This window comes from Egretta garzetta, unplaced genomic scaffold (genome assembly GCF_000687185.1).
Source record: "Egretta garzetta isolate BGI_Z169 unplaced genomic scaffold, ASM68718v1 scaffold557, whole genome shotgun sequence".
Classification (NCBI taxonomy): Eukaryota; Metazoa; Chordata; class Aves; order Pelecaniformes; family Ardeidae; genus Egretta; species Egretta garzetta.
Window position 1 is genome coordinate 967,147 of NW_009260264.1, and position 16,422 is coordinate 983,568.

At 38.1% G+C, this 16,422-nt stretch overlaps 1 protein-coding gene across 1 annotated transcript in view; it reads left to right on the plus strand.

The window, feature by feature from the left end:
• Positions 1-12,662, plus strand: part of CWH43 (cell wall biogenesis 43 C-terminal homolog) — a 26,519-nt gene extending 13,857 nt beyond the window's left edge. Inside the window, exons 8-15 of the mRNA XM_009642306.1 lie at positions 1,226-1,305; positions 2,046-2,151; positions 4,796-4,931; positions 6,152-6,301; positions 9,034-9,178; positions 9,833-9,894; positions 10,893-11,048; positions 12,575-12,662. Of these exons, the coding sequence (XP_009640601.1) occupies positions 1,226-1,305; positions 2,046-2,151; positions 4,796-4,931; positions 6,152-6,301; positions 9,034-9,178; positions 9,833-9,894; positions 10,893-11,048; positions 12,575-12,662 (923 nt within the window). The remainder of the gene's footprint in view (positions 1-1,225; positions 1,306-2,045; positions 2,152-4,795; positions 4,932-6,151; positions 6,302-9,033; positions 9,179-9,832; positions 9,895-10,892; positions 11,049-12,574) is intronic.
• The last annotated feature ends 3,760 nt before the right edge of the window (positions 12,663-16,422 follow it).

A 16,422-nucleotide genomic window follows, 5' to 3' on the forward strand; every position in this document is an offset into this window, starting at 1 on the left:
ATCACTTACAATTTGTGTACCTCGTTTGGAAAGCAGAGACAATAGTGCTTCACCGCTTTTCAGGGCTGTTTCTGAAATCTTTATGAAGGTCTTTACCCTATATACTGTGGGGCCAGAAGAACATAGGCCTTGAGACTTTGTATGTTAGAGGCAATGTGAGCACCAATGCAAGTGGCTTAAATATTCCTACTCAAAAACATTTCAGAAAAGTAAGTAAATACTTCAGAGTACTGCCTGTCACAAAGCACAGCCCTTGCTCAGCTAATTTTGTGACATTACAACAGTAACTCTTGTACTTCCTCATCATGCCCAGACTTGTATTGTTTCTCAGCTTTCCCTTTAGCACCTTTGCATCTGGCAGAGTATGAAATTGCTTGACATTTGCTAGTGTAAACAGCATGTTCTTTCTTCTGACATCATCAATGGTAAAATTTATTTAAATTTTACACAGAATTGTTCCAGAAAACTTGCATAAAAATAATTACGTATCTGTTTGATAGATCTGATGAAAGAATAAACTGGAAGTTACTGAAATCATTGTAGATACTGTATGCCACTGTGTAAACGAATTAACTGCAGAGGGGTTTGATCATCAAATTACAGTGTGCCAAACCCTGAGAGCTCTTAAGTATCCACTGCAGTTCTTTGGAAGGCTACAGGAACAATGAGAAAGCTCTGAATTTGCATTCTGTGAAGCCACAGCGCCTTTCCAAGAATGTGTCAAACCAAGAACTGCTCTGGAGGTCTGGCAGGGATCACGTCTTTGACATTTAAAAGGCTTGCAAAGTAAACCTTCTTCCACGTGTTGTATTAATTTAAAATAAGAATTATATACTACAAATGCATACCTGGAACACAGAGAGGAAAACACTGCAAGGTTTACATGATGCTCTTACTCATCTCCTGTAATGAATTCTTCAGTAGATACCATTTTTACATGAATATTCCAAGGAGTTTTGGTATATTGTATCTGCTTAGCCTGTTGTGTTTTGGAGAATGTAAGAGATCTACACACACAGATATCCTTCATACATACAGATACTCCTAAGTATGCTACTTTGGAATGGTGTTATTACTGGCATATGTGGAAATTTAAATGTATGCATTCCCCATTCTATGAATTGCACACCTTAGAAGGACAGTGTACCCAGTTCTGTTTAACTGCAATAATAACATTATTTTCTCTTCCTTTAAAAACAACTTTTCTGTGTTTCTCTGTTTCAAGTATTGTGGCTGTTTGTTGGTGTTGGTTTGCTAGGCTTAGGTCTACGTTATAAAACTTACCAGAAGAAGCTGGGCCAAGGGGTGAGTAGCATGTTTGTGAAAAGGGTAACTTTCAAATGTACAGTAAAATGCATGTGTGAATTGAACTTTTTGCATCTTCATTTCTGCATTATTGTTGCTGAATACTTGATTTAATTGACTATTAATACAAAATTGAATTTTTGATGCAGGTGTTTGCAATTATGAATTAGACTTTTTTCTTTTGGCGGCAGTTTCAAAATAGTCCTCTGAAACTTGCTCTGGACATGTATTCCTGTTGGTATTTTTTTTTTTTTTTGTTAGAAAAATCACTGATGACAAATGCAGGAAGGGATGCAGAAAAGGTGATGAGAACTAAGTAGAAACTGTGTGTTTGTGAGCCTGCACACACACGTGCATATTCTCACAGGCACACAGACATACGCAGCTGGCTTTTTAGAACTCATCCAAGTTTGTAGTACCTTAGAATGTGAAAAAAAGTGGGTAGATCCTCTCAGAAAGATGAAAAAATTCCTAGTCTCTTTCATGTTCATTTACTTACTTGTACTTGTAGAAATTAATTTTAACTGTGATGACTTTTCCCCTATTGTTAATAGCAGATTTTTCTCAAAAATACCTGACATCTTTTGTAATCCTGACGGCTTTCTTAGGAAAATACATCGGTTAAAACGTCTCTTGTTGCGTGTCTTTTCTGGAACCATGTATCTGATGTTGTTGACTGCAAAGGTATAATACATGAAAGTCAAATTGTACTTGACTTTTTTTCCATTTATTTTTTTGAGGTTCCAAAAAGAGACTTCTCTGCTATGATCTGGCCTTTTAGATTTGCATATGACAATGAAGGATGGTCAAATTTGGAAGGATCAGCTAATTTGCTTAATCAGACAGGTAACTTTTTTTTCCCCACTTCATTTATATTTGAGAGGGTTAATCTGAAGAGACAGAAGCAAGAACACCTGCTGGGTAACTGAGTCCATTCTTGCTTTAACATAAGGACCTGTGTCTAGTGGCTTTCTCCTGAATTTGTGAGCTGTTCCAATACAGTTACTTCTGTTAAAAATCCATCTGCAGAGGTGATAATTTTCTTTAATATATTTCAAAGAGGTTTCTGGTTGGAGGAAACACTTTGTGTATTATTTGGATTTTTTTCTCATATTGCTGATGAGTTACTTGTCTATAGAGAAATTCTTTGTGTAAATGAAATAATTATAAATAACCTTTTAGATCAAATTTAATGTTTTATTAACATCTCTGTGGTTTTTTTAGATATGAAGCATTTATAATTCCTAAAGGGTCAGAAATGAAAATGTCCTAAACAAGGTGTACAGAGGAGAAACAGACAAGTCTGTTCCCATCACTGAGCCAGAGCAATGTATAAAAGAAAAATAGTGATTGTAGCTTGGTTGAGCTGTCATGATTTTACTATAAAGAAGGGTCTCTAACTTGTTGCTCACAGACAGGGTTGTGGTTGGAAAAGTAGCTGTAGGAAATGAAGAATTTGGACCAAAGATTAGTGCTGCTGCAGGGTGCGTTGGAAGGGATTGACCAGCGGTGCTTGTAGGTGTTACTTGTTTTCTGCTGTACCCACAAGATAGGGAGGACTGGGAGCTGCCACTTTTAAGATTTAAAGCAGCTGGGGAGATTGAGTCATCCGTGCTGTCACTCCAGCCTTTGTTGTTCTCCTCTCCTCCTCTGGTGTGAATGCACCACGTGGTTTTCCTGAGCAACTCAGGCTTGAGACAGACCCAAGCGGTGGGAAGCCACTGACACAGGTGCTGCTGTGCAAGCCTTCATTTTGTGGCAGAGATGCTCAGGAGCTAGTGAAGAGGGAACAGGCCAATTTGTGCGTCATTTAATCTCTTGTCCTGTGACCAAAGGTTCAGAGGGCTGAGCTCTGTCAGCTGTCTAGTGATGTGAAAAAACAACTGGGACATTTGATGAGTTGAAATTAGGGGCATTCTTGTACATATGTGATTCCACAGCTCATGGCTTGTGTCTGTTTATTTAATCTTTGTATATTTATTTATTAACTCTAATGAATGCATTTATTTCTGTTACCTATAGTTTAAATTCATGACTATTAGAAAAAATTGCTAGAAACAGTATTCAGGAGTTTTATGTTACGTGTACATTGTTATATAAAATACCACATTAACATTTCCAGGAAATGCATTAATGCATTCAGGGTTAAGCTGGAGATTCTTCAACGATTTGTTTGCTAAAGAAGAGTAGCTGATTTTGAGAGCCAGAGAAAAGTGGCTAACTTCTTCAGCATAGGGGTTATTAAAATATTAAAGGTGTGATGGTGTGCATTCCTTGGGCTCATCTTTCCTCTGTTGGAATAGTGAAGATGTAACATGTAATAGCTTTTGTGACTGGAATTCCTGTCTGCCCTGAAGGGAACCAACATCAACCCCTTTCAATGGTTTCAGTCATTGTTTCTGTGGCCAGAATTTTATGCTAATGATGTAGAAGCAAAAATCTGGGAATCCACTCTAAAAGTATTCTGAGCTACCATTTTCCCTGCTGACATAGCTTTCATAGTGTTAAATAAGACACTTCAAAAGCAAAAAATATTACATGGCAAGAGTAGTGCTGGATGGAGTGATTTTAATTCCTCATAGAAGGGATTGGTGACTCGATCTGCCTTCTGGAGTAGGAGACTCCAAGGGGGGAGTAATCAGAGCAAGAAGGGAGCACTTGTTGCTGCTGCAGCTGCACCGACCTGCTGCTCAAGCTGAGCCTGGATGGTTCAGCCAGCCTGTGGCCAGCTTCCAGATTACCCCCTTCCTTCAGGCGTGGGCAGGTCTTTTTTAGCTGCCAGTTCCTTGAGGGACTGCATAGCTCTTCCTGTATCCTGCAGCTAAAATTTAGGGGAACCTGTCATGTTCCCCTGACAAAACCACACCTCGACAGGTAAACAGGGAGGGACCACAGTGCCCTGAGAAAGTGAGGTGGCTGTGGATGGTCAACAATTCACTAGAGCTGGGAACACTTGTTATCATTCCTGAGAGCTGATGCTAGGTTGCTATGGGCTGATTGTTTTGGCAGCAGCAACCTGCTCCCTCTTGCATAGGACCCTTTGGAGCAGAATAGGATTTGGTAGATGAAGGTAAGTGCAGAAGTGCTGTGTAGCATCTTTTCATCAAGTGGAAAGCATTAGACTCGCTCCTGTGCTGTTAATCTGTGTATGCGCATTACATCTAATGCTTTTGAAATGGTCCGCACTAGGTATGTGCAGGCCAGCTGTACTGTGCAGTCTTACATGTGTCTGGTTATGCACCAGGGAGGAGCTATGGAGTCCAGACACTAAGTATCTCTCCATCAGAGGCTGTGTAGCCTACAGGGACTGAAAGTTTGGGCATGACTTTGTCACCAGCATAGGATTTGCCCTGATTGACTCCCAAAGGACTTCTGTCCATCCCTGTGTAATCAAAAGGGAAATGATGACATTATGTAGTTGTTTATACATCACATTTATAGGTCGCAGTTACAAATCTGGAAATATTTCCTTTTTTCTTCCCCATTTCAGGTGCAGATTTTATCACTATTATAGAGAGCGATGCTTCTAAACCATTCATTGGGAACAATGATCCAACAATGTGGCTAGGAGAAAGACTAGGATTTTACACAGATTTTGGTCCAAGCACAAGAGATCACACTTGGGGGTGAGTCATATTTACATGCACAGTGTCAACAAATAACTGTAAATACACTACCCAATATTAACTCCACTAGAACATGGTCAAAGAATAATTGGAATAATAATCACCATAATCACTTGTTGGAGCTTGTCTTTAAGAACACCCTTTGATTCCTTAGCATTACAATGCAGTGCAGATGAAGTTTTCTGATTGTTAAAAATGATCGGGTTCTGCTGCCTGCCCCTGTAAGCTACTTTGGCTTTGGTGAGGCAGAGAATGGCATCCTGCCCTTTAATGTACAGATTTGGAAGCCTGGCATTCTAAGTACTGTATCTGACTTGCTTTTCTCATTATTTTGTTTGAGGCTATGAGAACTTTAGATTTCAGACTTAAAAATATGATAGCAGTTGAAAAATGTAACTGCACCTAGAGTTAGAAATTTTTAATTCATTAAATCAGTCTTGGGCTGTATAGTGGGAAATGGACATAGAAAGGCACATTTCTATTTGACAAGATTTTTTTGTGCGTGTGCCTGATTTTACTTTAATGCTTGACCAGCTACCAGTTGCGTATCTTTGAATATCTTTGCCTTCTGGAAAATAGTGGCTAATGATGTGGCTTTTTTCCCACATGTGGGGATATGCAGACCTCTGGGGCAGATGGAACTTCCTAGTGATGTTGCCATGGCTATTTAATTTTTGCCATTTGTCAGGGGAACTTAGTAATTTTCCTCTTCCAGAGCCTGTGTCTTTGAGTGATGCAGAATGGGACAGAAAAGTAATTCTCTGAAATTTTCTTCATGAAATATTTTGAAAAACCTGATGCAAAATGGTTTTAAGGTTGATTCCAAACAGAAGCTGAAAGAATGAGAAATCTCCGGCTTTAAAGATGTATTTCTACCTGCTTCTACTTATAATAAAATAAATTTTAGTTACTGGTAGTATAAAATTTTGTTTTGTCTGAGTATGCAGATTTTTGAAAGGCTCAGTGTAAGAATTCATATATATGGAATGGTATTTCTTAGTGTAGGAATGAATTTAATAATACATTTGTATAAATGTACTTAAGTAATATTTTAAAGGAAAACCTTCTAAATTCAGAAAAATCTGCTAGAGGTGGTTTGTATTCTGGTCTGATGATTTGAGTTCAGTGACCACTAGTCTTCTGCTCACATTTATCTGCTTAGTTCAGACTTGTGATGCTTGTGAACTACAAAATGTAACTGTTTCCCCCTTCTTATGTAGGATTATGGCGCTATCAAGGTATCCAATTGTAAAGTCTACCCATCACCTCCTTCCGTCTCCAGAAGGAGAGATTGCACCTGCCATCTCCATGACTGTCAACTTCACAGGGAAACTGGTTGATTTTGTTGTTGCCCACTTTGGAAATGAAGAGTGTGTATTTTATTTATTGTTATGTATGTCGCGAAAAGTCGGGTAACATAATTGTAATTTGTGAACTTCTGGGATTTCTTTTGTACCCTTTAAAATCTGCTGCTGTAATACTGGTTCTAACAAGGCACGTTGGAGGAAATACTATACCATAGCTACTGGTTTAAAATTTTGAAGCATTTTTTAAAGGGACAAATGTGTCACCAAAACTCAGCTGAGCCTAATATCTGACTTTAATTAGAGATACAAAGATACAGTTCTGCAAAACCACAAGAAGTAATAGTGCTACAGATCCTCAGTGCAGGATAGCGTCCTACTGACTTTCTGCATGTGGAATAGATCTGTTAGATTCCACAATGAGTGCAGATAGTTACGGTTACAGATAAGTAGCATTAATGGACAACTGATGTTTATTAAAATAAAAAGTAACAATTCTGAAGCCTCTAGGAAAGGACAGAGGAGCAATGAAGCTGGTGAAGGGTCTAGAGCACAAGTCCTGTGAGGAGTGGCTGAGGGAACTGGGGTTGTTTAGTCTGGAGAAAAGGAGGCTGAGGGGAGACCTTACTGCTCTACAGCTACCTGAAAGGAGGTTGTAGCGAGGTGGGTGTTGGTCTCTTCTCCCAGGTAACAAGTGATAGGACAAAAGGAAATGGCCTCAAGTTGAGCTGGGGGAGGTTTAGACTGGACATCAGGAAAAATTTCTTCACTGAAAGGGTTGTTAAGCATTGGAATGGGCTGCCCAGGGAAGTGGCTGAGTCCCCATCCCTGGAGGTATTTAGAAGATGGGTAGATGAGGTGCTTAGGGACATGGTTTAGTGGTGGACTTGGCAGTGCTAGGTTAACGGTTGGCCTTGATGATCTTAAAGGTCTTTTCCAACCTAAATGATTCTGTGAATTCTATGATGCTATGACAGTGTTGAAGCAGCAACAAAAATATCCATTCAGTGTTCTTCTGACTATGTGAAACTGGAAATATGAAATCTAATACCTGGATTCTGAAAGGAGTAATTATACCAATAACTTAAATATGTGATGGAAAACATTTTGGTTCTTTACCTTAAAACAGTGTCTTGATTACTTGTGTTTTGTCATGCTCCATGTAGCTGTATTTTCTGTTTTATTTCCTGCAATATCTGGTATGTTTCTGGTTATGTAGTAAGATTTGGACTTTTTTTTTAATATTTATTATAATTCATGGAGAGGCAAATTTATGGATTGAGTGCAGAATATAATACACAAAGAAGCTGCTCAGAAAGCAGTAGGAATTCTCATTATCCCATACTGAGCTTCCCCATTTCCTTCCCCAGTGTAGAAGCTGTGCTCCAAGCATGCAAATTGTTTATAGATTTCTCTTTTATTAAGCACATATAGTTGTCAGAAACCACTCCCAATCTGAACTCTGGAAAGGAATTTCATTCTCTGCCTCACACAGATGATTAGACTTGCCTCTCTGAGAAAGCTGGTCAAAATAGAAGAAAATAGCTCTGTATTTCCCCCCTCACAGAGAGATGAGATAAAGGAGAAAATAGCAAGAGACGCACGGGAAATGAGTGCAAATTAGATTGTGTTTTGAGGTGAATGGATTTGTAATTAAATGGCACACACAACTGCTTGTTTTTTGTCTTTTTTCATCTGTTCCTTAGGATGACATAAACTATAGAATACTGGATAACTGGGGATTTTTTTAAAGGCTGTTTTTACAATGTGGGAATATAACAATGCCTGTGTCACTTAACAAACAAACAAACACAACCAAAAAAACCCCCTGCATCTTCTGGGGTGTAATTATGGAAAGAGCAGCTAGCTGAGCAGGCAACTTCACATATACCTAGGTCAGGCTTCTATTTAAATGGTTGGGTTTTTTTGTCTCCAGTCTGTGTGCTCTTTCTCCCTAATGCATTTGCTTCAGTCAGAAGTACTGCCATTTAGACAGCACAGCAGCATTTAAATTCTTGTCTTCTTTTGGGATCACAGATTCCAAAATCAACTCTCTGTCTCAATGATATTTAGTCCAGTCTACCAAAATATAGAAGAGAAGATGCTTTGCACAACTGTTTAAAGCTATTAAGATGAAGAATCATAGAAAGAGACCTGCCCTTACGCTATGTTATGACAAATTCAAGGACAGGGAATGGGATCCAACACAGTATTTTACCAGGCTCCACTTACACTGTCACTTTTGGTTGTGTTGTGTGGAACTGTTGTGTGAATCTTGTTAAAGAGATGCAGAATACCTGCCAAATGTCATTAAGTAGTATTAATGGGATGACGTAGCTTGTAAGTTATATTTCATAAATTATGTGATCCAGACTTTAAGACTATATTTACCATGATCTGTCCGTCATAAAAGTTTTGTTAGCATGTGAGTTCTTTGTTATGCGCTGTTCTGTGCTAGCACCATTAAATTTCAAGTGCAGGCAGAGACAAAGCCTCAGATAACCAAACCACTTACATCCACATTTCCTAGTGATGAGATCAGTATTAAAAACAAAACAGTAATAGAAAAAGTTGTTCCTATAATGGTTAGAAGGAGAACCCTAATTACATCTACCACGACCATGTGGCTTTTATTGAACATAGTGATCATTCTGAATCAGTGAGCTTTCTGCAAACTTTCATACTCTCTAATACTGAGCAATAAAAAGGTGTCAGATTTGTTTGCGGTTTACTATGTTATAGCACAAAGATTCTGCGCTAAAATGTATATATGCTAAAGTCTTTACCATTTCTTTCAGAGAGGACTTGGACAGAAAACTCCAGGCTATAGCTGTTTCAAACCTATTGAATACTAGCTCTAAACAAGTTGTATTTCTAGGATACATCACTTCAGCTCCTGGATCCAGAGATTATACGGAATTAATAGAAAATGGCAATGTCAAGGTAATGTAAAAATACTGCTGCTTTGAGCAGTTAGAGATAATATATATTCGAAACATTCAACTTAATATTTCAAACTGGTAACTTAGACATATAAGAAAATACATGCACATTTTCAAATACAGTCTGCAGCTGCCTGACATGTTATAGAGAATTTGGCGTTACACAGTGAAAGGATATGAGGCAATGGACAGCATTTGCTACAAGGAAAGTGTCAGTTAGATAGTAGAAGAAATAAATAAATAATCACAGTTAGGGTTGTCAAGCATTAGAACAGGGGCCCAGAGAAGCTGTGAAGTCTCCATCCCTGGAGATACTCAAAAGTTGACTGCATAACGCCCTGAGCAACCTGCCTGAAGTTACTTTGAGCATGGGGTTGGGAGTGGGTGGCCTCCAGATGTCCCTTCCAACCTCTAATTCTGTGATTCTTTTGTTTTAAAACTGAGTTCTGCACTTTGGTTTTCCATCAAAAGATGTCAAAAAGTTGTCTGATTTCTCTACCAGTGGTTTTTTTCCTTTCTACTTTATTACAACGTTTTAGGTAAAACATTTTCCTGCAGCCAGTTCACGCATTGGCTCTGTTACTGATTTAAAGCCTACCCATAAGGAAAACTTGCCTTATTTGTTTGACTACTTATTTTTTCCTTTCACTCATAGGATATTGACAGTACAGATCATGACAGATGGTGTAGCTATATTATGTATCGCGGAGTGATAAGGTATGTTAAAGTGGATCATTTATCAATTGGTTTTAAATATCTTTATGTCAGTCAGTTTTACACCCTTGTGTAGGCAGTTGTGGAAGAGTCTTATGTACCTAAACAATTATGTATGGACAGTTAGATATATCATGAAGTAATGTGAAACATGGATCTCAGGATGAATTGGCGTATTTCTGAATATAATTTACAAAGACAGTATTACAGGTTTCATCCTTCTGTGTCAAAAGCCTTCAGATCTAATCTGCTTTGGTAACATAAAACTACTTTTTTCCAAAGCTCTGGCTTTGCAGCTTCATTCTAAAATGTGAAGGCTAAGCCCTAATTTCTATGTGACACAGAAGATACAAATTTTGGACTATGCTTGTAGGGTTTGCTGATCTAATCTAGCCAAGCTTTATGCTGGATTTAGTGGAAACTTGAACTGTGTAAGCCCATATAGCGTCAGCACTTTCCTCTGCTGGGACCTGTGCACTCTGTATCTTTTAATACCAAGTTGCTTGTAAATAATTTCCTAGGTGATGTATGTACCAGAATGGAATTCAGTTTATTCTGAATAAACTGCAAATTCTGCAGTGCTCACAGGAGTAAAACCAGTAAACTAGATAGCTCTCTTGAGTAACAGTACCAAGTAAAAAAAAAAACACCAACCAAACAAACAAACAAAAAACCCCCCCCAAAAAATCCCAACAAAAACCACCTAACAATCTCCCCATTTGCAACCTAATTTCTGTAATTTTAAAAATAAGTTTCTAGATCTAGAACTTATTTTTGTTGTCAAACACTTAGGCTTTCTCAGTTTTTCTACTTGTGACATTCTGTTATGATGCTTGTGTTTATAGAGCACTTTAAGTTTTTTTTGAAGGTGAGATTCACAGAAGTGGAAAGTTATGCTGATAGGTTAAATAGTAACTCTTGGAAAAAAGAGATATGAATGTAGAAAGTGGTGAAATTGCCTCAAGTTATTTCTTCAAACTAACTCTTCTTGTATCTGGTAGGTTGGGCTATGCCCGCATATCTCATGCTGGTTTAAGTGATTCAGAAGTCCAGATGGCCAAATTTAGGATCCCAGATCACTTGGATAGCTATGTGGACAATGACAGAATTGTCACTGATCCCAGCCAAGTTCCTGAGGACATCCATTTCAATCCCAGGTCAGTGTATCTCAAGAAATTAAGGGGATGATGCACGTTACATCTTGTAAAAGAGAAGTCTAGGAACAAAATTGTTCTTAAAGTGGGAGGCAGTGGTCAGTACCAAACTGAGCAGAAGATTAGGAGGCAAGAGCTTCTGATTTGTAATTCCATTTTTTTTACTGACTTGGCATGTGCCTTGGGAAAATCAGTCTGCTGTGTCGTAGCATAAATGGAAGGTAATGCTTATTTCACCCAGGTGATTAATTTCTGAGATTGTTGATAGGGATATTTGCCAAGTGGTGTGATGACTCATTTTATAGATGATGAGAGATCTCCTATGTTTCTCAGCACTTTTGAGGATCGGGGTCTTAATATACTGTTGCTTAGAACACAAAATATGATATATGTGTTAAATACTCCTTGCATAAGCATTTTAAAACATACTATATAACTGGTGCAAAAATTAAGAATGCCTCAGCAGTATGTTATATATGTCAAGAAGAAAAAACGGCTAGGTTTTTACATAAAAGTTATTTATTTATAGAATGCTGTCATTTTTCCCCTGGCATTGCATAAGGATGAGAAGTATGGAGAAAGGTATTTATTATACATTGAGTATCAGTGGAAAGGTCATTAAATTTGAGATAAATGTTGCCACAGAGAGACAATTTCCGGCAATGCCTTATGTACTACTTCTAACATGCATAATATAGAATATAATAATTTCTTATATTCACCTAACAGTTGAGCTTACTCACTTTTTATTTATCACTCAGTCACTGGCTTCCTGTCTAAGCAGGAGTTTGCCCAGTCTTTTCCACATGATGAAACTTGCCTAAAGTTAGCATTCACATTCAGATTTTTCTCAGTTGATTTTAGAGCAGAATATATTTCTTGCCCTAATTTCTTTTATGTCTTCCTATAAGCAGAAAAAAAATTATACCCTTTAGGAATAAGTTTAACTTTTTCCAATTAACTATAGTTCTTTTGAAGTACAATGGCACTGCTTTTAAATGCTATTTAGCACTGATATTTTGAGTAAGTACTACATTTTATTTTTGCAAATCTGTCTACTGTAATAGTCAGTAGTCAAAACTTTCAGATTTAAATATGGCATGAAGAATTACAATTTTCACCATAATTATCAAAAGCAAGATGTGCAATATTAACAATACGATTGAGTATTTGGATACTACGGGGGGGCTAAATTATATCTCCACTGAAGTCAGTAGAAAAAACTTAGAGCATAGGATTTAACGAGATAAAAGCACCACTCACCTTTGTCAGCGGGAGTTCCATCTGTAGAGTGCCTATGGCATTAATCCAATCAGTGTAATTAAATGTCTCCATTATACTCAAAGACCTCTAGTTAGATAGTGTACATAGATTATGATTTATACGTCAGTAGGGCTGTGGTCTGTTTCTGAAATAAATGATCTGGAACATTCAGAAGAAGTGTTAATTATACTGTAGTAAGCATATGATTTAATTGCATGGGTTAAATCATGTTGTAATGGTTTTGCTTTGTTGAATGTTTTTCTTAGGTTTGGATCTTACAAAGTTGGACATAATTATGAGCATATTCATCACTTTCATATGAGCACCCCTAAATATTTTAAACAGACGAACTAGAATGGGAAAATAACATATCATTGGGACCAACAAGAAAGGTTTGTTGCTTGAAACTGAATTGGCAGCCAAAAAGACTACATTGTTTAAGGATGAGCAACTCCCATGCTGCATAAACACTGTGAATGTCTGTGTAATAGCTGGTGACTCTTTTCTTTAATGAGTTGTCATCACTGTGAGAGAGGGAAGACACACGCATTTTGATAAACCAGTGTCTACCTGGGCCAGATACCTGCTTTGTATGCAGCAAAGCAAGGGTGGGAACTTGCTTTGGCAATAACTTCAACTCTTTTGAAGGTATCCTATATTGTGCTGTTTCAGAGTTGAATGCATCTATCCACCTTTTCTTGAAGGTATCCTATATTGTGCTGTAGTTGAATATATCTATCCACCTTTTCTTTAGACCCCTTTCCTCTCCTAGGAGCTCGTTGGAACAATCATGAGCAAGGAGTTTCAGCTTTTGATGAAGTTTCAGCTTCCAGCAAAATAATGTGGTAGTGTAGGTAACTTGTTGATATATGCTGCATTTTGTAGCCCTGCTGCTATTGCAATAAAAAGGTTGGCCTTAGGTTTTTCAAAATAGGAATGGGACTAGTGTGTTTCTTATTGGGAGACAGGCAGTAACTATGTGTTTTAAGTGAGTGCATTTTTTTACTTACTGAAACAGTATTTTTACATCTGTTGCTATTCCACATTTTACTCTTAAATGAGTTTTATTAGAACAATTTGCAGATGATTGATATTAATAATATTGGAGAAAAGACTTTTACAGACTTTTTTTTAACAAGACATTAGACACTGTAATGCTTTTACAAAGGGAAGAGTAAAGTACCTCTGAATAGTTGTTTTTATGAGACACTTAACACACTGCAGAAGAACTAAAAAAAAATTAATGCTCAACATGACAAGCGTTCTGAGAAAGGAAAAAAGTTGATTGTAATTTTTAATTAAAATGAACTGTAATAAAACAAGAAAAAAAAACATTGTTCCTTTGTTAGCGCTACGCTTTTTAGTGGGACCAAATAAAAGTGGGGCTTTTTTGGCCTATGCAGTGAACTACCTGCTATGGAACACATGTAACACAATGTAAAATGTATTTTCTTGGGGTCTCTTGGCAATGTTTTTTACACTTAACTCCTGATCCTTCAGTATATGTGCAGAGCTTCCCTTAAACAATGAGGACATCTTCAGTGTTGGCCAAAGGAAGTTTTGTGCTTGCGAGAAACATTTCAGATGGTTTATTTAAATGACCCTCTCAATTTGGAAGCCACATTTGTTATGCTAGTATTTAGTACTGTGTGTCTTTCCAGTAATACCTAAACATACTGTAAATGAAAGGAATAGGACACGTTGGAGGGAAGAGGTGTTTTTTTTTCTCCTTCTCATTCTCCACCATGTGCTTTTGAGAGCAGCTTGAGCATACTCAATTTTATTGTTTCTCTATGTAAGCAAATACTGGATGCGTCTGTACCCAGGGTTTCTTATTCTATGGAGTCGGGTAGCTGGTGCCGTCACCAAGCTTGTCACTTTTATCCTGGTCCTCCCTTGTTTTTAGGACTGTGTTTCTGAGAGTGAAACGCTTCACTGATCTTTCTGGACAGAGGATATTTGAAAAGCACTTAAGGAATAAATAGCCACCACAACTTCATCTCAGATGCTATTAGAAAGCCTGACTTTGTTAATTACAACTAACCATCCATTGTTGAACTAATTTACTCCTCTCCTAGAGATGCTGTTTGTCTTTACAAGCCCAAGGAAGTCTAATTAAACACACCAGTTTAGATATCCTTTAAGAAGGATTTGAAATCCTCTAAACTTGTTCTCTGTGTGACTCTCCAGCAGGACAGGATAAATTAGGTTTTGGAGCGATGGGAGTGACTTTCTTGCACTTTCAGCAGTTTTCTTCTGCAACAGCAGTAGCACGTCTCTCCCTTCTCCCAGCCTGCAACAGCAGCTGGCACTGGCACCAACATAGCGCAGCAGCTCCGAGTATCCTCGCTTCTTTGCAGCATGCTCTCATGCTAGCTCTGACGCACGTCCAGCCACAGGTTTGCCTTTCCATAGCCTGTACAAAACATAACATTATCTTGCCACATTACTTAACATTCTCCACAGGCTGATTCTGCAAATACCTTATAATGTGAGCCGTTTATTCATGTGAGATGCAGGAAATGATACTCATAAAAAGCTTGTAAAACCCTTTTTTTTAACAACTAAAAAATAGAATTGGGGTATTTTTCAAGAAGTAAGACACGAAAGCATGACTTGCGTAACAGATCACACTATATGCCAGCTCTGTGTGTAATCTTCAAAGTCTCTGAGCACACTTCGATGGATTTTCACAGGATTTTAAATGTTTGCCCCATTAGAAACATTCATGCAGACACTGGCAAAATCTAAAGTTTGAATATTCTCCTCTTCTGTGTAGCTTGTGTAATTTAATGCTGGTGGATCCATACATCATAATGCCTAATATCAGAAAACACTGTATGCAAATTTAACGAGTAGCAAGTATTTGTTGACATTTGCATTACTTTATCAGAATGGCTAAGAAAAACTCTGACCGTGAACTGTTTGTATAGTGCTTCTACTGCTGTGGTTAGAATTGGGAAGCTAAAACTACACTTCATTTGTCCTTGAATCTGCACATTGATCTAATCCCCTGTATCTGACTGGTTCAGAAAAATGTGCAGTACATCTCTCGGTCGCAATCACTGTGTTTCAAACTATGAAAGAAATGTGCTAGAACAGGTCCTGCTACAGGGGCGTGTGACTAATCTTGCTGTTTTCTAATCATACTCTCTTCATCTCAGCTTTCATAAGATAGCATGTTATGAAAGAAAAAGTTTGTGAATATCTGTAACTGTGCATTCAGAGACAGCATGAAAAGATAAACTTATAAAATAGACATTGTTTTGTAAAGGTTTGAGCTTTTCCTGGTGGTAAAAGGTCTAGATTACATACATCCGACTTCTAAATAACATGTATTTTGTTGTAGTCCTAATTCCAACCTCTCTGATGTTCTGTGCAGGTCAGTTAAAGTTTCTAGGCATATACAGGAAGAGACAGCAGGACATCAGCAGCCTACCAGTTTGTATCTTGGATTAGGAAAGGACTCTAGGTAACCTGCAAGAAAGCAACTTCTGAGAATAATGGCACTGAATTCTTCAGCAGGGTGGAGACTCGAGTCTCCTCCTACATAAATTCCTGCTTTGGGGACTTGACTCAGACATTTTGATGTGTATTGTAAGCTCAGCTTCACGAGCAGTGGCTCAGGTGTTGTCACCCAGCACTCTGAAACCTGGGAGCTGCAATTCAAACATCTTAGGATAAGAAGGACTTGCAAGTTTTTCTTTCCAGTTTCCAAAAAGAGTGTCACAGCTACAAGCTTGTTAAACAAAGGTTGGGCACACCCTCTGGTTTTGAACTGGAGTTGATGTTACTGGAACAAGTTGGGTGCAGCTTAAGCGTGCAGGTGACCAGCTCCCACGTGTCTCGCTGAAACAGAACACCAAAAATGTTCAGGGTCCTCTACTGATAGTGAGGGAGCTTTGTGTCCCCAGACAACGGCGCTGGTTGTTTTGATGCACCTCCAAGGTTCAGGCAGAAATTCTGAGCTGCTCTCTTTTAAGCTTGGCTGTTTAGAGCTTCCTAATTATGAATCAAGCAGAATTTTTCTAAAATTTCAAATGGATGCCAGTTCAAGGATTGAAATACAAGCTACCAACAGCTCTGAAATGTTTTGTCTCATGTATGTAACATT